Source organism: Oncorhynchus mykiss, chromosome 5, assembly GCF_057628025.1.
Source record: "Oncorhynchus mykiss isolate SJ-2025 chromosome 5, ASM5762802v1, whole genome shotgun sequence".
Classification (NCBI taxonomy): Eukaryota; Metazoa; Chordata; class Actinopteri; order Salmoniformes; family Salmonidae; genus Oncorhynchus; species Oncorhynchus mykiss.
Genome location: NC_143026.1, coordinates 61403128 through 61426368, shown reverse-complemented (window position 1 = coordinate 61426368; position 23241 = coordinate 61403128). Strand labels below are relative to the sequence as shown.

The following is a 23241-nucleotide window of genomic DNA, read 5'->3' as shown; positions in this document are numbered from 1 at the left end:
AAGCGACTTACAGCTGTAATCGCAGCAAAAGGTGGCGCTACAAAGTATTAACTTAAGGGGGCTGAATAATTTTGCACGCCCAATTTTTCAGTTTTTGATTTGTTAAAAAAGTTTGAAATATCCAATAAATGTCGTTCCACTTCATGATTGTGTCCCACTTGTTGTTGATTCTTCACAAAAAAAATACAGTTTTATATCTTTATGTTTGAAGCCTGAAATGTGGCAAAAGGTCGCAAAGTTCAAGGGGGCCGAATACTTTCGCAAGGCACTGTATGTGCATGCAAAGAGCAAACAACAAGCTGCAAAAGAACTCACTACTGTAATGGTCCAGGTTACAAAGTGGCTCAGTGACTCATGTTTGCATCTCAATGTGAAAAAAACTGTTTGCATGTTCTTCACAAAGAGGGCAACAGATGTGTCAGGGGAGAAGCTCCAGGTGGTATCTGATTTTAAGTACCTTGGCATCATACTTGATTCCAACCTCTTTTAAAAAGCATGTGAAAAAGGTAATTCAAATAACCAAATTCAACCTAGCTAATTTCCGATTTATACGAAATTGTTTGACTACAGAGGTAGCAAAACTGTACTTCAAATCTATGATACTCCCCCACTTAACATACTGCTTGACTAGTAGGGCCCAAGCTTGCTGTACAACATGAAGACCTATTCAGCCTGTCTACAAACAGGCTCTCAAAGTGCTTGATAGGAAGCCCAATAGCCATCATCACTGTTACATCCTCAGAAAGCATGAGCTCCTGAGTTGGGAAAATATTGTGCAATACACCGATGCATGTCTTGTATTCAAGATCCTAAATGGCCTGGCTCCCCCTCCACTCAGTATTTTTGTTAAACAGGAAACCCAAACATATGGCAGCAGATCCACAAGGTCTGCCATGAGAGGTGACTGTATAGTTCCCTTAAGGAAAAGCACCATTAGTAAATCCGTTTTCTCTGCGAGAGCTTCCTATGTCTGGAATACACTGCCATCACACACACATAACTGCACCACATATCACACTTTCACAAAATGCTTGAAGACATGGCTAAAGGTCAATCAGATTTCCGAACATGGTCCCTAGCTGTGTGTTGCCGCTTTCCATGTTATCTGTTGTCTGTAGCTTGTGAGGTGTGGAAACACTTTGTTGCTTTTATGAATTTTGTCTTTCTGCCTTTTGTTCTATGTTGCTATGTCTGTATGATATGTCTTGCTTGTCCTATGTTTCTATTGTCTATATTGTAATTGTTTTTAATAACCTGCCCAGGGACTGCGGTTGAAAATTAGCTAAAACCGGCACTTTTGATGAAACGTTGATTAATGGTGCACATGTTACATGAGCCGAAAAAAACAATCCCAGAAATTTTCCATAGGCACAAAAAGCCTATTCCTCATATTTTGGGCATAAATTTGTTTAGGTCCCTGTTAGTGAGCGTTTCACCTTCACCAAGAGAATCCATCTACCTGACAGGTGTGGCATATCAAGAAGCTGATTAAACAACGTGCTCATTACACAGGTGCACCTTGTGCTGGGGACAATAAAAGGCATAAAATGTGCAGTTTTGTCACAACACAATGCCACAGATGTGTCAAGTTTTGAGGGAGTGTGCATTTGGCATGTTGACTGCAGGAATGTATACCAGAGCTGTTGCCAGAGTTGAATGTTAATTTCTCCACCATAACGACGTGTAACCATGTCGTTTTAGAGAATTTGGCAGTACATCCAACTGGCCTCACAACTACAGACCACATGTAACCACGTCAGGTCAGGAACTCCACATCTGGCTTCATCACCTGCGGGATCACCTGCGGGTGGTAGGGGCTGAGGCCTTTTCTGTCTTTAATAAAGCTCTTTTGTGGGGAAAAACTCATCCTGATTGGCTGGGCCTGGCTCCCCAGTGGGTTGGTCTATGCACTCCCAGACCCACCTATGGCTGTACCCATGCCCAGTCGTGTGAAATCCATAGATTAGGGCCTAATTAATGTATTTCAATTGACTGATTTCCTTATATGATCTGTAACTCAGTAAAATCTTAGAAATTGTTGCACGTTGCATTTATATTTGATTTCAGTATACATCATTGGTTTTGGTGACCTCATTGTCACCATTGTTTAACACAATGCCTGAAGCATAATCTCTTATCTAAATAGGAAAGGCTCAGCTCTTCGTCCTACTGACCACACCTCTATTGTCTCTCTCATCCCCAGCCCTCAGTGCATACAGCCCTGCTGTGTTTGCACTCAACATGCTGAGGCAGCAGCTGGCTCTCACCAGACACTTTGTCCAGACCAGCCGCCACCTCCACTCCTACAGTCCCTGCAGACTACACATACACCACCCTGGAGGACACCAAGGAGGTAGGCTACTCTAATGCCCAATCATAAATTAATCGCTACACACTCGTGTAGTACTGAAGGAATAATTGATAGTCAAACGCCGCTCCTTGTCACTCTTATCTGAGGGACTGTCGACCATATTTGCTGTGGACCCAATTGCAATTCACACTTCTGTGCATTTGTAGTCATCATGACCCAAGACAAAAATTGACATTTTCAGAGTTTTTCCACCTTTCCTGAATTGACTAGATTTGTAGTGGGATTGAATCTTGGAGGAGATTCTTCAGGAAATGATGGAGCTCCACTACATCTGACACTGAGAATATATGGTACTTTACCATTCTCTATTAAAAAACATTTAATGTATTGGGGCTTGGGAAATTACCTATCATCAAAAAGGACAATCTATTCAAATGTATCAGTGGAGACCCGTTTTGAGCCCCCCTATTTTGCATGTTATTTTGGCATTAATAGTGTCTCACATATGTTTGCAAACAATGTAAAAAAAAAAATATATATATATATATATATATCATTGAGTTAATAAAGACACATACAAACATGGTCTCTTGTTTTCTTGAGTAAGGCAGCTCCAAAATGCAGGTGTTTCAGCCTAGCTCAGTGCATTCTGTGGTGGTGGGTCAAGCCTGAAGAAAATACAGAGCTTGCGCTGTGATTGGCTCAGTGTTCTGACACTCATAGGGACGCTATGTCACCCCCAAGTCTAAGGCTAGACCCCGAAAATTCTAGCCCTTTGGGTGCTGCCATAGTTACATTAGAAGAGCCCATCCACAAATACTTAGTCATTGGCCACAGATAAAATGACATATCACGTTATATGTACAGTAGCTTTGATTGGACTGATCATGTCAACAAACTTTAGTAATCTGGGCCAGCAGTCATCATGAATCAAGTCAACAATCTACTGGCAAATCATTTTTAATCCTTGTCATATGAAGAGAAGTTATAGATAAAACATCGGTGCTCATCGGCAATTGGACATAAACATTACACAACAAGTTGGAAATCGCAAATTCAACAATGACTGGTTTGGAAGGAATCAGTGACAGAGGTGTCCCAAATCTGTGATTAAGGGGCTCTTTTCCAAGTTAAAAATTCTAAACATTGGCCATGCTGTCACTGAAGCATGATTTGTGCCGCGCTCAAACAACTTAACTCGGCACTGCGACTTCAGTGAGTTCAAGACAGCTGGGAAGTCGGGAATAAACGAGCTCCGACTGGGAAAATACGTTTTGAACTCGGAATAGTAAATCCGGCCTCTTTCTAGAGCTACGACCTGAAGATCAATGACGTCATGATCCGACCTTGTTTCGAATTTTATACAGATCAATGAGGATATGTAGACATTTGAAATTTGGTTTAATTTATTGGTTTTATGAAATTTCTCAGACAATTCTTTTTACATTTCTTTTAATCTAGGTTGAGGTTAACTAATTGTGAGTGCATTTATCCAAACAGAATGTCAAAACAAGTATTTAAAATGCTTTATTTCTCTACAGTATGTGGTTAGTTGCCTGACGACTTAAACTTCATTCTTCCGCTGCTCTATCGTTCTGCTACATACTTCATAGCAGAGAAGAAACTAACGACCGTGGGCGGAGCAAGGAGTTTAGGTAGCCAGGTAATGTGGTTAGTAGAGGGTAAACTGATTCACAATTATAGCTGACATCCCATTGATTCCATGTGCACTCCTATGTTTTGTGGGATTTTCTTTTTGTTTCAAAAGAGCAACACAATACTATTTCTGTCCATCTCCAAGTCTTGATGACTTGATCCTGGAACATGAGAAGAATACATGAACAAGTTCCACAAGAAAAGCAACATTAAAACTAAAAAGCACCCCAACTTTCTGGTATTTTGCAAACGGATAGAGGGAAACGTACGGTTAAAACCATTATTCTGTACAAACAACTAATTATGAAGAGGTGTGTTCTGGGTAGGGGTTGCTTGCTTTATGATGCACGTCATTCAGCGGGAGGGGGCTCCTGTGGTTCCCGATTCACTGAAATAAACACACATTGGTTATTATACATTTTTGTTTGTCATATCACCTACAAATACACCTGTCCACAATGTCAGAATTTCATTGCAATATTTTCAAAAAGACCTACAGAGATCACTTGATAAATTCCTACCTTCCTCCCTGGCTTTCATGCGAGCTACAAAATTGTAACTCTTGTTCCTGCGGTAGTTCTCATAAGGGTCGTCCAGTGACACCCCCACTCCTTTATACTGGTCCCACTTGTCCCGGAGTTCTCCCCCCTTGATGGGGTCCTGGATGCCCTGCTCCTTCGCGCCAAGCCCCCCTGAACCACTCCAGCCCATTTTCATGAGCAGTTGATGGCCCTTGTTCTCCTCTCCCAGCCTGCTGTCTGGAGGCAGGATAGAAGGGGCTGCTCCAAGCCCAGAATTAGTGCTGTGGAGATCACAACCAATACATTCAGTAATCTACAGCCTTCAATGCTCTGCTTTAAATGTTCAATGTGAGAGTGACTGTCTCCATTATGTCAATGGCATAGTTACGGTCCCGACCCTCCCCAAGCCCCTATTCCTTTGATATGCACCGATTTGTAAGCATTATGCCAGAGGCGATATGATGTGTTAAGAGCAGGATACATTGCACACCGAGATTAGAGGGACTTACGGAGGGGAGGGGCTACGGGACTTCTGGGAGGCGATGGCGGGGGTGGGGGCAGAGGCATGTCCGGGCTTCTCTAGCCGTCTCTTGTCAGGAGAGCGAGATCTGGAGCGAGACCTGGAACGAGAGCGACTGCGGGACGACCTGGATCGGCTCCTGCTCCTGTGGAGGGGAAGATAAACAACATGATCCGTCAAACTTGACGACGTTCACTCCACAGTGTTACTTAACACCACCTAACCGCCAACCAAATGAGGAAAACGGTCTACCAATACATCTCCACTGTATCGTACAGGCGTATCTGATAGTATTCCTGACGAAATCTGCAATTCCTGTTAAATCAGGAAGAAACCCCTCTGCATGTACCTGGAGCGTGACCTGGAGTAGGAGCGAGAGCGGGACCGCGAGGAGGAGCGGGAGGACTTGGAGGAGCTGGAGCTGGAACGAGATGAGGAGCGGCCCCGACTACGAGAACGGCTGTGTGAACGACTACCCCCGTGGGCACTGGGAGAGACAGAGAGAACACACACTTCGTTAGAGCACTCATCTCTCATATAGTACTTACAGATGGGAAACAGAGAGCCAGACTAACAAAGCATTTGTATTTTGCCTGTGGATTTCAAAGGCACATTTATTTTAGGTTAAGTGGTACCTAAAGTCTCCTTGTACTACAGATAAGTCCATTAAATGTGTGTGTGCGTGCGAGACATAAGGCTGGTTAGCAGGCAGCCGGTCTCACCTGTTGTGTTTCTCCTGGCCCTTTTTCCTCCTGGCTCTCATCTTGGCTCTGAAGAACTCATACAGGCCGTTCTGTTCCCAGCCCTCACTGACCGGCAAAAGACATTGCAATCAATAGAGCCAACACATTGCATTGATCACTCAAGCACATGAAGCGAAAATGTTTGTTTTACCTGTTCCTGGGTCTATCATGGGATGGAGGGCTGTAGAAGGCCTCCACAGCAGCGAGCAGGCGATCACTTGGGGGCATGGGGGGAGGAAGGCGGATGTCTTTGGGATCCAAGGCTTTGTATTCATGGTCTTCAAGCTTACGCATATAAAACAGGTGGAAAACAACTGTTTAAATCACTGGGGCCCGAGAAATACATAGTGAGATGTGGAAAATGTAGCCTTGAAAAGCAATAATCTTCATCCCGTGCTACTCACTTTGACTAGAGGGGCCATGAGTCCGGCGGGCAGGTCGAAGTAAGGGACGTTGGGGACCAGGCTGGGGTCGTCCTGGTTGACGTGAGCCGGGGACAGCCGCTGCCTCATATGGGGGGAATGTCCGTTGAAGCCGTGGGGCGGGGGGCCGAAGTCAGGGTGCTGGTTACCCCCCCAGGGAGGGTGCTCTCCTCCCCCCATGCCCGGAGGAGGGATCCTCTGGCTGGGGTGGTGGTGGGGCGGGGGGCCCATGTCTTGGTCAACACGCAGGGGCAAGGGGAGCAACTCAGTTAAATGACATGTTTTAGATAGAACGGTCAGTCCCAAATGATCATGTAAATCAATATGTGTACTGTCACTATGGATGGTGGTCAGGAAAAATCAGCCAGAAGGGTGTTTATACAATAGTCATAGAAAAGTTAAACAGTGAATAATGAGTTCCCATGGTGGAACCTGTCCTGGATTCTTACCTCCGGGAAAGTCTCCCTGTGGGTAGTCAAAGCGGTGTGGAGGGTAGGGTGGCCTCTCAAAGTGGTGTCTGGGTGGGAAGTCATCCTGCATGAAGCGTGGAGGAAACCGTCCGAAGTTGTGGGGAGGCGGGGGCGGCTGGTTGAAGGGAGGGGGCCCTTGCTGGTGGGGCGGGAAGGGCCCTCTGAAGTGGGGAGGCCTCTGCATGCGGGGGAATGGGGGCTCTCTCTGGCCCCATGGGGGCTGGTCGGGTCCCTGGTTGCTCCAGGGGGGCTGGTCGTACTGACCGCTCCAGTTGGGAGGGGGCTCGTTCTGTCCTCCCCCTCCGCTCCAGGGACCGCCCTCCCCCCTTGGAGGGCCTCCGCTCCAGCTGGGGTCCCCCCTCTGTTCGTTCCACATGCCTTCGTGGCTGTTCCAGGGTGGGCAAGGCGGGGGCGCCTGGGTAGGGTCAAACGGAGGCTGAGAGGGGACAAAAATAACGGGTGTTTAAACGGACACTCATCTTCCATGTTACCGTACCTTCACCACTCACTCATCCATCAACTCAGTTTGTTTGCATAGGACTGATTCGATAGATTGACTGTAGTTCCTATCTGTTCAACTATGAAAACAGTAAACCTGTAAATACAATACCAGTAAAAAGTTTGGACACCTAACGATGCTACATTGTAGAATTATAGTGAAGACCACAAAACGATGAAATAACACATGGTATCATGTAGTAACCAAAAAGTTGTTAAACAAATCAAAATATATTTTAGATTCTTTAAAGTAGCCACCCTTTGCCTTGATGACAGCTTTGCACACTCTTGGCATTCTCTCAACCAGCTTCATCTGGAATGCTTTTCCAACAGTCTTCAAACAGTTGCCACATATGCTGAGCACTTGTTGGCTGATTTCAATTCACTCTGCGGGTCCAACTCATCCCAAACCATCTCAATTGGGTTGAGGTTGGGGAATTGTGGAGGCCAGGTCATCGGATGCAGCACTTCATCACCCTCCTTCTTGGTAAAATATCCCTAACACAGTCTGGAGGTGTGTTGGGTCATTGTCCTGTTGACAAACAAATGTAGTCCCACTAAGCACAAACCAGATGGGATGGCGTATCGCTGCAGAATGCTGTGGTAGCCATGCTGGTTAAGTGTGCCTTGAATTCTAAATGAATCACAGTGTCACTAGTAATACCATTACACCACCTCTTCCATGCTTCACAGTGGGAACCACACATGCAGAGATCATCCGTTCACCGTACTCTGTGCCTCACCAAGACACGGCGGTTGGAACCAAAAATCTCAAATTTGGACTCATCAGACCAAAATACAGATTTCTACTGGTCTATTGTCCATTGCTCGTGTTTCTTGGCCCAAGCAAGTCTCTTCTTCTTATTGGTGTTTTTTTTTTGTTGTTGCAGCAATTTGACCATGAAGGCCTGATTCACGCAGTCTTCTCTGAACAGTTGTTGAGATGCGTCTGTTACTTCAACTCTGAAGCATTTATCTGGGCTGCAATCTGAGGTGCAGTTAACACTAATGAACTTATCCTCTGCAGCAGAGGTAACTCTGGGTCTTCCTTTCCTGTGGCGGTCTTCATGAGAGCCAGTGTCATCATAGCGCTTGATGGTTCTTGCGACTGCACTTGAAGAAACTTTTTAAGTTCTTGAAAATCTCCATATTGACTGACCTCCATGTCTTAAAGTAATTATAGACGGTTGTTTCTCTCTGTTTATTTGAGCAGTTCTTGCCATAATATGGAAATGATCTTTTAGCAAATAGGGCTATCTTCTGTATACCACCTTACCATGTCACAACACAACTGATTGGCTCAAACGCATTAAGGAAAGAAATTCCACAAAAGTACTTTTAACAAGGCACACCTGTTACTTGAAATGCATTTCAGGTGACTACCTCATGAAGCTGGATGAGAGAATGCCAAGAGTGTGCTAAGCTGTCATCAAGGCAAAGGGTGGCTACTTTGAACAATCTCAAATATAAAATACATTTTGATTTGTTTAATTCCATGTGTTATTTCATAGTTTTTATGTCTTTACAATTATTCTACAATGTAGGAAATAGTACAAATAAAGAAAAACCCTGGAATGAGTAGGTGTCCAAACTTTTGACTAGCACTGTATATCAACAGACTATTCCTTATATCAGTTTGAGAGTTGTACATTATAAAAAGGGAAGAGTGACACAGTGCATATAAACAACACAGTAGGACAAGCTTACAGGCTGATTGGGGTTCCAGCCTCCAGGCATGTGTTGTGGGTCGAACCAGGGTTTGGAGGAGGAGTTATCAGAGTGGCCAGTGTTGTTAGCACCCGGGTCTGATCTGGGCGGGGCTCCGTCATAATCACCAGGAGGGCCAGACATGGATGCCTTCACCTCTCCTGTCGACACCACAAGACAGAGAGAAGGATATTTGGTTAAAGGGTAAATATGGCTAAAGATATATAATCAACATGTAAACGTAATAACATGAATTGCTTAGTGTGTGTGTGTGTGTGTGTGTGTGTTTGTGGGTCTGTATGCAAGAGAGACAGATTAAAAAGTCCAATCAAACCAGTCACCTGCATCCCTACAGTGATGTTTTGCTGACAGACCAACAGCCTCATCAACATGCAAACAAAAGTGTTTATGAGGGTGTGTGCGCGAGTATGTTTCTCTCTCCCCTCACCAGGCTGAGTGGTGACTGCCTTAACGTCGGGCTCTGCTGCAGCTAGCTGGCTCACTGCTGCTGCGGCAGCTGCAGTCTGCTGCACCGTCAGGTTGGCCACAAACTCCTCGTGCTGCGTCTTCAGGGTCTGGATCTGCTGCTGGAAGGCCAGCTGAACGGGCTGCACCACCGCAGCGTACTCTGTGATCAGAGAGGCCTGGGAGAGAGGGGAGGGCCACCGCTAGTGTTATACAGAGAACACTCGAGTGATGACTGGCCTAGCCGGAGTAAATCAATTAAATTTCAAAAAAATAAATGTTATTCTATGTTGATGGAACTAGGGGTATGGGGTAGGACGTGTATGTGGTTCACCTCAAAGTCCAATCCTTTTAATGGTCAGCCGACTTGCAGTATTTCACTTTACTAGGCAACAAGCCTCAGTCCTCACCTGATACTGGCCCAGGCCCACAGCTGGACTCTGTAATTGCTGGATCGTCACCTCGTCGAAGTAGCCATTCTTTTCCCAGAGCTGCAGGAGCTGTGAGAGAAATGAGAAACAGAGGGTGTCATTCAGACCACAGGCAACATCTAAACTCAGCAAAAAATTTGTTTATTTTCAGCAAACTTTTAACATGTGTAAATATTTGTATGAACACAGGATTCAACAACTGAGACAAACTGAACAAGTTCCACAGACATTTGACTAACAGAAATGGAATAATGTGTCCGTGAACAAAGGGGAGGTCAAAATCAAAAGTAACAGTCAGTATCTGGTGTGGCCACCAGCTGCATTAAGTACTGCAGTGCATCTCCTCCTCATGGACTGCACCAGATTTGCCATTTCTTGCTGTAAGAAGTTACCCCACAGGCCTCCCGGGTGGAGCAGTAGTCTAAGGCACTGCATCGCAGTGCTAGCTGTGCCACCAGAGACTCTCGGTTCGAGCCCAGGCTCTGTCGTGGCCGGCCGCGACTGGGAGGTGCATGGGGCGACGCACAATTGGCCCAGCGTCATCCGGGTTAGGGAGGGTTTGGCCGGTAGGGATATCCTTGTCTCATCGCACACTAGCGACTCCTGTGGCGGGCCAGGCGCAGTTCACACTGACCAGGTCGCTAGGTGTACGGTGTTTCCTCCGACACATTGGTGCGGCTGGCTTCCGGGTTGGATGCACGCTGTGTTAAGAAGCAGTGCGGCTTGGTTGGGTTGTGTTTCGGAAGACGCATGACTATCGACCTACGTCTCTCCCGAGCCCGTACGGGAGCGATGAAACAAGACGGTAACTACTAACAATTGGATACCACAAAATTGGGGAGAAAAAGGGGGTAAAATAAAAAAATAAGTTACCCCACTCTTCCACCAAGGCACCTGGGCCCTAGCCCTCACCCTCCGATCCAACAGGTCAATGGGATTGAGATCCGGGCTCGTCGCTGGCCATGGCAGAACACTGACATTCCTGTCTTGCAGGAAATCACACACAGAATGAGCAGTATGGCTGATGGCATTGTCATGCTGGAGGGTCATGTCAGGATGAGCCTGCAGGAAGGGTCCCACATGAGGGAGGAGGATGTGTTCCCTGTAACGCACAGCGTTGAGATTGCCTGCAATGACAACAAGCTCAGTCCGATGATGCTGTGACACACCGCCCCAGACCATGACGGACTCTCCACCTCCAAATCGATCCCATTCTAGGGTACAGGCCTCGGTGTAACGCTCATTCCTTCGACGATAAACGCGAATCCGAACGTCACCCCTGGTGAGACAAAACCGCAACTCGTCAGTGAAGAGCACTTTTTGCCAGTCCTGTCTGGTCCAGCAACGGTAGGTTTGTGCCCATAGGCGATGTTGTTGCCAGTGATGTAAGGCAGGTCCTCACCAGACAACAGGCCAACAACAGTCCAGCCTCTCAGCCTATTGCGGACAGTCTGAGCTCTGATGGAGTTCCTGGTGCGTTCCTGGTGTAACTCGGGCAGTTGTTGCCATCCTGTACCTGTCCCGCAGGTGTGATGTTCGGATGTACCGATCCTGTGCAGGTGTTATTACACGTGGTCTGCCACTGCGAGGATAATCGGCTGTCCATCCTGTCTCCCTGTAGCGCTGTCTTAGGCATCTCACAGTATGGACATTGCAATTTATTGACCTGGCCATATCTACAGTCCTCATGCCTCCTTGCAGCATGCCTAAAGCACGTTCATGCAGATGAGCAGGGACCCTGAGCATCTTTATTTCTGTGTTTTTCATAGTCAGTAGAAAGGCCTCTTTAGTGTCCTAAGTTTTCATAACTGTGACCTTAATTGCCTACCGTCTGTAAGCTGTTATTGTCTTAACGACCGATCCACAGGTGCATGTTCATTAATTGTTTATAGTTCATTGAACAAGCATGGGAAACAGTGTTTAAACCCTTTACAATGAAGAGCTGTGAAGTTATTTGGATTTTTACGAATTATCTTTGAAAGACAGGGTCCTGAAAAAGGGACATTTCTTTATTTTGCTGAGTTTATATGGAACAATGTCTCCATTGAACAGGCAGTCCACTTACCCGCGTAACCTTCTGCTGCTTGTCCTCCTCTACAGCCAGGAAGCTGGTGCAGTAGATGGGGACCACCACCTTCTGCAGCGCTGCCAGCAGGTCCCTCTGCTGCTTCCTCTGACTGGTAGGACAACAAGACAAGGTTCACTTAACTAACCACGAATACAATGCATGACATAATTACTTCCATTATCGAGCGCAAGCAAGTTAGTTTTGTTTGAAGAGTTTAAAATACAAAGAAGCGCAGTCGGTGTATGTGTGGCATTCTGAGAGTAAAAACAAAGCCTCATTTTCATCATGCTTCTACCAGTGATGGAGGACATCATTGGTGAGATAGATGAGGTGAAGGCGGAGTTCGAAGTGGGCTGCGTCGGCTGTGATGCGGTTCCGGAGGTGTGAGCACATCAGCTCACAGTGCAGCGGGCCCTTGGCGTTGTTGAACATCCAGTTCTTACCAGCCTGGGAGGAAACAAAGATCAGTTTCGGATTGGGAGCTTTAACACTGTGCGGGCCTTGTTGTTCTATACTAGTGTTCTTTATTAGCCCTGTTAATGAAGATGTGTGTATGACCACAAACCTTTCTACAGAAGGAACCGGAGAGAAACATACAACTGACTAAATATACCAGAGCATTCTCCAGTTCATCTATTGTTCATGTCGTCATGAACGTCATGACAAATTCATGAACGTACCGAGATGGCGTCTTTAGTGCAGGTGTCAATGATGGGCTGCAGCAGGTTGTCAAATTCAGAGATGTCCTGCTGAGTCTCCGCTAGCAGTTTCTGGGTCTGCTGCTCCATGGCCAGAGCTATGGCTGCCGTCACTTGCTCCTGGAATCAAACAAATGACAACCATTTCAGTCTGGACATCTAGGGAAATAAACAGCAGCTGTAAAATGTATTTGCTTGGAAACTTTGTGTATTCTGTCTCGCACATTTTATGACCAAAGAATATAGGATATGGTAGCGATGGTCAGTCTGTGACATTGGAGGGCCAGTGTGTGCAGGTTTTTGCACCAGCCCAGCACTAACATATCTGACTCAACTAATCAAGACTGACTGACCCTGGGGTACAGTGACCCGTACCTGTCTGAGAGTGAGCAGGTGCTGTTCTTGCTGCTGCAGATTCCATTGGCTCTGCTGGATGAGTTCATCCAGAGAGGGCGTGGCAGGGGCAATGGGGGGCGGAGCCAGGATCGCAATTGGCGGAGGGACATCTGGGACTTCCTTACCGGGTGGATTATAAAGATCTGCAAAATAAGGCCAAAATGTCAGTGATTTAAGGATAAAAAGCATGATAAAGAAAACATTTTCATTGTACTCTCGATGCTTTTTGTCATTTGCACAGGTACTTGACAAGGTGGCCTAAAAAAAACAATGAAATAAAATTCCTCAAAAGAAAAGCTAGTACTAAAACAAGGGCATTTTACATGCAACTAGCTTCATGAAAGGAATGTCCTCATCTTCATTTGTACTCAATTGCTTTATACTTCAAAAGAATTGAGATTGAAAAACCATGAAGCATTTTGCAGTATCTCTGAAACCCAATTTTGTAACAGGAGAGCATGTGGATTTTTAAGTCACACTTTGCAGCAGCATAGAATCACACGCAACGAACAAAAACATAAATCTGCATCTGATATCAACAAGCATCAAGAAAACCAAAAACTCTTAGCAAACTGACATACTTAGGCCTTGCAAAGTCCAAACTTGAACTGTGGTTGAAAAAAATCTAAAACGAGAATGTTTTAGACAATAACGAAAATAGAAGGAATACGATCTACACCAGTAGTCGGGGTATCCTCCATTTTAAAATGATCATGATTGAAAAATACAAACATGATAAACAATACAAAAACAAAGCCTTCAAGCACCGGTGATGCAAAAACACCAGATGAATGTCGAGTAAAATGTGCAAGTTGGGACCTCTATCATCCCAGTAAATACCTTCCAATTTATACTCCTCACACTCGTGGGTAGTAGGATCTACGTGGGGAGAAGCACACATTACAATACAGTGGCATACAAACAGCCACAGATATAGCCTATCTATTATATAGAAATCAATTCAGGTCTGGTCTTCTTCCTGCAATGACTAAAAAAATTGTGAGCAGATGTCACAAGCTAGGCTACAATATCTGCACGTGGTGGTTGTGTTCCAAACCTGCTGCAAAATGGGATAAAAAAAAAGACTGTTGGCATTGGAATCTAAGACAAGACAAGTTGAATTGATAGCTATATGAACTACATACGCTGGTGGTGTTCCATAGCAAGCTTGCACCGGTAATAGGTGAAGAAGTCCCCACCAAACAGAAAAGAGAACTTGGGATTGTCCTTCTGTTTCTCCATTGTCATCTTCTCAAACTCGGGGCCATTTCGAGCCACAAACTGCGCCAGTTTGTCAATGACATTTTTCAGCTCTTGATCTGTGGAGAGAGAAACGTTTTTGGTGAGTCACATGATTTCTGACAGCATGACATCCATTTAGGGGTTCTATTATTGTTAAGTTAGCTAACTCGGCACATAATTTAAAGCAAAGCAATCTTGATCAGGTTATTATGAGACCCTGAAACCTGGGGCACCCCTCTTTACGTACTGTGCAAGGTAACTGTGTAAAGGTGGGCAGAAAAGTACATGAGGGACAACATCGACGCTAGGGCTGGGCGGTATACCGTATTTTACTACACTGAACGAAAATATAAAAACGCTGGTCCCATGTTTCATGAGCTGAAATAAAATATTCCAGAATTGTTCCATATGCACAAAAAGCTTATTTCTCAAAAATGTTGTGCACAAATGTGTTTACATTCCTGTTAGTGAGCATTTATCTTTTGCCAAGATAATCCATCCGACAGGTGTGGCATATCAAGATGATGATTAAACAGCATGACCATTACACAGGTAATGTGGTGGGGACAATAAAAGGTCATTTTGACTTGCGATTTAGATCAAAACGGGCGGGGGAATGGGGAGAGGAAAGGAGCCTTTACTGTTTGTTAGGGCCCTGCACTGTTTTGATGCTAAGCACAAGCTTTTGTACATCCTGTTTGAAAGGTGTGTGTATGGAATGGGGTCAATCTGCATGGTTAAATGGTAACAACGGCACACACCACACACTGAGCACAGGTGGATATGTTCGGATAGACCCTTTAGTTTATGGATTCGAAGCTCAAGAAGTGGACACGTCAATGATTTGAAAACGCGATCATTGATGAACGTTTTTTTTTTAGATGCATAAAAAAAATCTTTGAATTTGTTTATTTGGAAGCCGATGATTAATGAACCCTTTATTTAAAATATTCCATCACACTGTTCACCTCACCATTGCGTTGTGATTTGTTTATATATTAAACTCCTCTACCCCACATGTCGAACTCATTCCACAAATGGCCGAGTTTCCACTCCACCCTTGTACTTGGTGGATGAATTAAGGTCAATAATTAGTAATGAATTTCAGGGCTCCTGAGTGGCGCCCGTCGGTCTTAAAGCACTGCATCTCAGTGCTAGAGGCGTCACTACAGACCCTGGTTCGATTACAGGCTGTATCACAACCGGCCATGATTGGGAGTCCCATAGAGTGTCGCACAATTGGCCCAGCATCGTCCGGGTTAGGGTTTGGCCGGGGTAGGCCGTCATCGTAAATAAGAATTTGTTCTTAACTGACTTGCCTAGTTAAATAAAAAATTGCTTCATTCGGTGCAAACTATGCATAACAGGGCCAGCTTAATAGACTCCCATCAGTATATCTAGAGTAAAGTATAATTACATCAACTTTTCAAAGCACGGGTAGACCGTTCTGGTAGATCACCTGAGGCATGTGCACAAGATGAAAATACATGCATACTTGCATACATACATTGCATACATACATACATGCATACTTGCCGAGCTCGAGTTTACATGGTTCTGCACACGTTTCAGGTGATGGGGATCTGAACGCACTACCAGCGCTTTGAAAAGTTGATGTATTTATACTTTCCTGTGGAGATATTGTCTCAGATTACTACACGCAAAAGGACCAGCCGCCCAGACAATCAGTAAAGGTTGACTGAAATAAGCCTGCATCTCGCAAGTGGTTTGAGAATGATCTGTTGACTCTTCTGTATGTATGTATGTATGTATGTATGGGTGAGCTTGTATGGATGAGCTTGTTAAAAAGCTAAGTGGGATAAAGTGGGATTATTTTTTAGAAATAGATCTTGCCTCTCCCTAAATAGCAGGAAGCAGATTGTACAGCCAACTTTCCTGCCAGTTCTTGAATATGGTGACACTTTTGACCAGATTGCAGCAGCAAGTACTCTTAAACCTTTGGAAGCCGCACTTCGCTTTATCACAGGTGAATGTTTTAATACTCATCACTGCATCATGTATCACAAGGTTGGCTGGTCCTCATTAAAGTCCAATAGATCACTTCATTATTCCCGTTTTGTTTACAAAGCTCTACTACACAAGCTCCCAACCTATCAAACTTCGTTGCTAACGTAGAACAGAATGAGCTACCAAACCTACTCACAGGATTGGTCACTCTGGTCTCGACAAATTTAGGTAAATCCTCCTTTCGTTTTTAGTGCCGCCCATTGTTGTAATAACCTACAAAATTCCTTGCATCTTGATTCCCTGGTGCCGCTAGGACAGTTTAAGACTCTGGTGTTGAATTAAGCAATTGAGGATTGCAGGTGCTTCGATTGATTGTAGTGGTTTATTTGTTGAAACTGTAGTTTTATATCATTTTCTTGTTTTATTTGTAATGTTAATTTTTCTCCCAGTTTGAGAAAACGTTTGTACACAAGGCACCATTGGGAATGAGAACCTGGTCTCAATTTGGCTGCCCTGAATAAGTTAATAAAAAATAATAAAGTGTTAAGAACTACTATTATTTACAATAAAGGCACACCTAGCCAAACCCGGATGACGCTGGGCCAATTGTGCTCTGCCCTATGGTACTCCCAACCACGGCCGGTTGTGATACAGTCGGGAATCGAACCAGTAACGCCTCTAGCACTGAGATGCAGTGCCTTAGACTGCTGCGCCACTCGGGAGCCCACATGTTTTATTATATTCAACATTCTGGCTTGTAGATCTCGTAAGAGGAACATTTCCTGATACAAACGCTAATTCATGCACAACGTTGAATCCAATGCAATAATGCCGCATTCAAAACAACTGGAAACTCCGACCTGAAAATCACTGACGTCCTGATTTGACCTCGTATGTTTCCGAGTTCCCAGTTGGTTTGAACGCGGTATTATATGCAATTCAATGTCGGATTCTCCAGGCAAAATCGACGCATGCGCGACTATACTATCGACGCCAGCTAGCTATGTAGTTTAAAAAAAACACTGTCCATGAAGGTTAGGGAGCTAATTTTAAAATTATTAATTAGTTAATAAAATAAGCTAGCTACAAAAACTATTCTAAATCGGTCACGGCAATCATATGCCTAGCTGGCTTTTGCATGCTAACTAATTTAGCAAGGTAACGTTAGCATTTTTAGCTAATCAAAATGAAAGATACAAACCCTCAGGAGCTGTAGGAATATCCATGTTTGTCTTCAATCAAGTAACAGCGAGACCGAAAAACCTCAAAGACCCACGGAGGGAATTAATTTGTGAAAATTCTACCTAGCTGTGTGGTTAAAAAATACAGCAGCATTACAAAATGTTAGATACTCTGGTACCGGAAGTACTTCGCGGACTTTAGGGCGCCACTGTCCAGAGTAAAGCAGCTACCATGCTACAGCGTCCCCCAGTGTCTTAACAAGCACTGGGAGGACTGAAAGAGTACACAGGTAAGTCCAACCTCCGCGTCATTAAAACTAGGTATGATGATTCACTACTTTTCACCCTCCCAAAATATGATGACTCCTATTTACAATTAACCATTTCTTGCATAGCCTAATGATAATGAGATTGCCTATAGGGAGGAGGTCAGAGACCTAGCAGTGTGGTGCCAGGACACAACCTCTCCCTCAACGTCAGCAAGACGAAGTAGCTTATTGTGGACTACAGGAAACAGAGGGTCGAGCACGCCACCATTTCACATTGACGGGACTGAAGTGGAGTGGGTCAAGAGCTTCAAGTTCCTCGGTGTCCACATCACTAAGGACCTGTCATGGTCCAAACACACCAACACAGTCATGAAGAGAGCGCGACAACACCTCTTCCCCCTCAGGAGGCTTAAAATATTTGACATGGGCCCTCAGATCCTCAAAAAGTTCTACAGCTGCACCATTGAGAGCGCCTTAACTACTGCATCACCACTTGGCATGGCAACTGCTTGGCATCTGACCATAAATCACTACAGAGGGTAGTGTGTATGGCCCAATACATCACTGGGACTGAGCTCCCTACCATCCAGGACCTCTATATCGGGCGGTGTCAGAGGAAGGCAATAAAATTGTCAAAGACTCCAGCCACCCAAGTCATAAACTGTTCTCTCTGCTACCCCACGGCAAGCAGTACCGGAGCGCCAAGTCTGTGACCAAAAGGCTCCTAAACAGCTTCTACACCCAAGCCATTAGACTGCTGAACAATTAATCAAATGGCTACCTGGACTATTTGCATTGACCCCCTGAACAGTAGTCCAGTTGCAACAAACTAGGGCCCGTAGAGCCTTGTTGATAGTGTTGTTAAGAAGGCAGAGCAGCGCTTATTATGGACATTCTTCTCCCAATCTTAGCTGCTGTTGCATCAATATGTTTTTACCATGACAGTTTACAATCCAGGGTTACTCCAAGCAGTTTAGTCACCTCAACTTGCTAAATTTCCACATTATTCATTACAAGTTTTAGTTGAGGTTAAGGGTTTAGTGAATGATGTGTCCCAAATACAATGCTTTATGTTTTTTAAATATTTAGGACTTACTTATTCCGTGCCACCCATTCTCAAACTAACTACAGCTCTTTGTTAAGTGTTGCTGTCATTTCAGTCGCTGTAGTAGCTGACATCTATAGTGTTGAGTCATCTGCATACATAAACACACTAACATTTCTCAAAGCCAGTGGCATGTTGTTAGTAAAGATAAACAAATGTGAAGGGCCTAGACAGCTGCTCTGGGGGATTCCTGATTCTACCTGGATTATGTTGGAGAGGCTTCCATTAAGAACACACTCTGTTTTCTGTTAGACAGGTAACCCTTTATACACAATATAGCAGGGGGTGTAAAAGCCATAACCTATACATTTTTCCAGCAGCAGACTATGATTGATAATGTCAAAAGCCGCACTGAAGTCTAACAAAACAGACCCCACAATATTTTTACTATCAATTTCTCTCTGTCATTTGTGTATGTGCTGTGCTTGTTGAATGTCTTTCCCTATAAGCGTGCTGAAAGTCTGTTGTCAATTTGTTTACTGTAAAATAGCATTGTATCTGGTCAAACACCATTTTTTCCAAAAGTTAGTTAAGGGTTGGTTACAGGTTGATTGTTCGGCTATTTGAGCCAGTAAAGGGGATTTTACTATTCTTAGGTAGTGGAGAGACGTTTGCTTCCCTCCAAGCCTGGGGCACACACTTTCTAGTCAGCTTTAATTGAAAATATGGCAAATATGAGTGGAAATATCGTCTCTATTTTCCTCAGTAATTGTCCATCCAAGTTGTCAGACCCCAGTGGATTGTCATAATTTTTTCACCTCTTCCACACTCACTTTATGGAATTCTACATTAAAATTAGTCAGATATACTTAGATGTGTAGTGTCAGTGTTTGTTGCTGGCATGTCATGCCTAAGTTTGCTAATCTTGCCAATGAAAAAATTATTGAAGTAGTTGGCAATATCAGTGGCTTTTGTGATGAATGTGACCAATGTGATTCAATGAATGATGGAGCTGAGTTTGTCTTTTTTCCCAAAATGTCATTTAAGTTGCTCCAAAGCTTTTTACTATCATTCTTTATTCCATTTATCTTTGTTTCATAATACAGTTTCTACTTCTTTTTATTCAGTTAAGTCAAATGATTTCTCAATTGCAGTATATGTTCCAATCGGTTGTGCTGCCAAACTTATTTGCCATACCTTTTGCCTCATCCCACACAACCATAAAACTTTTAAATTCCTCAGAAATCCAAGGGGATTTAAGTTTGTACAGTCATTTCCTTAATGGGTTCATGCTTATTAGTAACTGGAATAAGCTATTTCAGAAATGTACAGTAAGCACATTTGTGTCTGTATTGACTGGTTGTAGGCCATACATTGATATTGGGAATCTCAGGAAATTAGTTGAATGTAGGAGATGCGTTTTCAAATGCCAACGATAGGTGGCGTTAGGAGTCTTTTGGGGCCAGAGCAAGTACCCTTGCCAATTGCCATAGTTCACAAATGTTAATCATTCAAGTGGAGATAAAGTGGAAAATGCACAGATTTAGGATAAGGTCTTTGATAATCTAGTTATGTGACGTGAGGACAATGCATGTGGATTATATTTTGGGATTTACTGTAGGGATGGCTTGTCTCGCTCCTACCCCGTGATAGATTATAGTGTAACAAGATTATACAAACACAATGAGCAGACTGATTATACCAGGTGTGTCTCCCCTAACAGCTCCTGCATGGCGGTGTGTGGCTGACATGTCCACGAAAAGTATTGTTTACGTGTTTGTACGTCATCTGCATTATTAACGATCTGGGATTATTGAGGGTGTTGTCCACGCACTATAATAATGGTTTTAAAGTAGCAGAACAGAAGTCACAATAATCTCACACTGAATCACAGGAGGTTGGTGGCACCTTAATTGGGGAGGACAGGCTCATCATAATAATAATTGGGTGGGTGCTTGTATTTGTCCTATTTCACACATGTACAAGTATGTATTATACACGTGTGAATTGGAAATAGTTTTTTTTGCATATCCCAACTCCCCCTGAGAGACCCTTGGACAGTAGGGTCACAGTCTGCCATTATCAACGGAGCAATTAGGGTTAAGTGCCTTGTTCAAGGGCACATCGACAGATGTTTCACCTTGTCGGCTCGGGATTCGAACTAGCGTCTTTTAGACTAGCTGCCATCCTCATAGTAATGGCTGGAATGGAATAAATGGAATGGTATTGAACTCATCAAACACAGTTTTTATTTTGGGGGGTAGATTAGCTTTAATATTGCTGATAGATTGTGGCTTCCATCAATGTAATTGTCTGCATCATTTCCAATCCCCCATAAATATTTTTGGTATATATATATATATCCAGATGAAGTCGGAAGTTTACATACACTTAGGTTGGAGTCATTAAAACTCATTTTTCAACCACTCCACAAATTTCTTGTTAACAAACTATAGTTTTGGCAAGTCGGTTAGGACATCTACTTTGTGCATGACACAAGTAATTTTTTCAACAACTGTTTACAGACAGACTATTTCACTTATAATTCACTGTATCACAATTCCAGTGGGTCAGAAGTTTACATACACTAAATTGACTGTGCCTTTAAACAGCTTGGAATATTCCAGAAAGTGATGTCATGGCTTTAGCTTCTGTTAGGCTAATTGACATAATTTCAGTCAATTGGAGGTGTACCTGTGGATGTATTTCAAGGCCTACCTTCAAACTCAGTGCCTCTTTGCTTGACATCATGGGAAAATCAAAATAAATCAGCCAAGACCTCAGAAAAACAATTGTAGATGACCACAAGTCTGGTTCATCCTTGGGAGTGATTTCTAAACGCCTGAAGGTACCACGTTCATCTGTACAAACAATAGTACGCAAGTATAAACACCATGGGACCACACAGCCGTCATACCGCTCTGTCTCCTAGAGATGAATGTACTTTGGTGCGAAAAGTGCAAATCAATCCCAGAACAACAGCAACGGACCTTGTAAATAATGCTGGAGGAAACAGGTACAAAAGTATCTATATCCACAGTAAAACGAGTGCTATATTGATATAACCTGAAAGGCCGCTCAGCAAGGAAGAAGCCACTGCTCAAAAACCACCATATAAAAATCCAGGCTACGGTTTGCAACTGCACATGGGGACAAAGATCATACCTTTTGGAGAAACGTCCTCTGGTCTGATGAAACAAAAATAGAACTGTTTGGCCGTAATGACCATTGTTATGTTTGGAGGAAAAAGGGGGAGGCTTGCAAGCTGAAGAACACCATTCCAACCGTGAAGCACAGGGGTGGCAGCATCATTTTGTGGAGGTGCTTTGCTGCAGGAGGGACTGGTGCACGTCACAAAATAGATGGCATCATGAGGACGGAAAATTATTTGGACATATTGAAGCAACATCTCAAGACATCAGTCAGGAAGTTAAAGCTTGGTCGCAAAAAGTTCTTCCAAATGGACAATGACCCAAAGCATACGTCCAAAGTTGTGGCAAAATGGCTTTAAGGACAACAAAGTCAAGGAATTGGAGTGGTCATCACAAAGCCCTGACCTCAATCCCATAGAAAGTTTGTAGGCAGAACTGAAAAAGCGTGCGTGAGCAAGGAGGCCTACACACCTGACAGTTACACCAGCTCTGTCAGGAGGAATGGGCCAAAATTCACCCAACTTATTGTGGGAAGCTTGTGGAAGGCTACCTGAAATGTTTGACCCAAGTTTAAAAAATGTATAGGCAATGCTACCAAATACTAATTGAGTGTATGTAAACTTCTGACCCACTGGGAATGTGATGAAAGAAATAAAAGCTGAAATAAATAATTCTCTCTACTATTATTCTGACATTTCACATTCTTAAAATAAAGTGGTGATCCTAACTGACCTAAGACAGGGAATTTTTTTGTAGGATTAAATGTCAGGAATTGTGAAACTGAGTTTAAATGTATTTGGCTAAGGTGTATATAAACTTCCGACTTCAACTGTATATGTGTATGTATGTGTATATATATATAAATATATTTATTTATTTATTATTTATTTATAAATATATTCTTTCCATGTGTTTGATATCCTTCATTCACTCCGCTCCAGTAATTATTATGAGCCTTCCTCCCCTCAGCAGCCTCCTGTACACTGAATGCATAGCAGGCCCTCGGACACGCTATCCCAATGTGTTTTTTCTGGTGATTGAGCCTATGGAGGTTTACAACACGAGACACACACCATATTTCTCTACAAGTGTGAGGGGGGAGGACACTAAACACTGGCGCCAGCCTACAAATCCTCCACTCACACCCCCCTCTCTCACTGACCTCCAATTATGTCATGCGAAAAAGCTGTGTCCCATTGAAAGGCTCTCTTAATCAAACCCAATTAATTCCGCTCCTTTCCCTTACTATCCCCACTAAGGAACGCGTCCTCCCAATCAGCCTGTTAACTCCAGCCCGGCCCCTTTAGAGGCACCGGAATAGGGAACAAAATAATAGATTATGCAATTAATTAGTCGTTAGAGACTTTGTTGTTGCTACTTACAAACTTATTGTATTAATTGACAATTGAGTGAGTGATTCATGGAGTAAGCCATTTTTATTTTTTGCGCTCTACTAATCTTGCTGGTCAGCCACCTTC

The 23241-nt window shown here is 43.8% G+C and overlaps 1 protein-coding gene across 2 annotated transcripts; it reads right to left on the bottom strand.

Annotated features, from left to right (window-relative positions):
* Positions 1–3699: 3699 nt before the first annotated feature.
* Positions 3700–17616, bottom strand: LOC110524198 (calcium homeostasis endoplasmic reticulum protein). Of its 2 annotated transcripts, XM_021603621.3 has the most exons (18): positions 17318–17517; positions 14052–14225; positions 13747–13785; positions 12886–13049; positions 12493–12630; positions 12108–12259; positions 11810–11921; positions 9724–9813; positions 9297–9492; positions 8849–9009; positions 6623–7079; positions 6156–6406; positions 5903–6036; positions 5731–5817; positions 5358–5495; positions 4998–5153; positions 4489–4769; positions 3700–4355 (listed from the first exon to the last, which is right to left on the bottom strand). In XM_021603621.3, the coding sequence occupies exons 1-18, from the start codon at positions 17340–17342 to the stop codon at positions 4318–4320; spliced, it is 2793 nt and encodes a 930-aa protein (XP_021459296.2). In that variant the 5' UTR covers positions 17343–17517; the 3' UTR covers positions 3700–4317. The 2 variants fall into 2 exon arrangements, with proteins under 2 accessions (XP_021459296.2, XP_090091572.1); XM_090235446.1 differs by lacking the exon at positions 13747–13785 and having other exon boundaries at positions 17318–17616.
* Positions 17617–23241: the final 5625 nt, after the last annotated feature.

Coding starts and splice junctions, on each gene's coding strand:
- LOC110524198 (XM_021603621.3), bottom strand. CDS start 17,342: ATGGATATTCCTACAGCTCCTGAGG. Junction 7,080..8,848: donor GCTGGAACCCCAATCAGCCT/GTAAGCTTGTCC, acceptor GTCCCCTCTCAG/CCTCCGTTTGACCCTACCCA. Junction 6,407..6,622: donor ACAGGGAGACTTTCCCGGAG/GTAAGAATCCAG, acceptor GTGTTGACCAAG/ACATGGGCCCCCCGCCCCAC.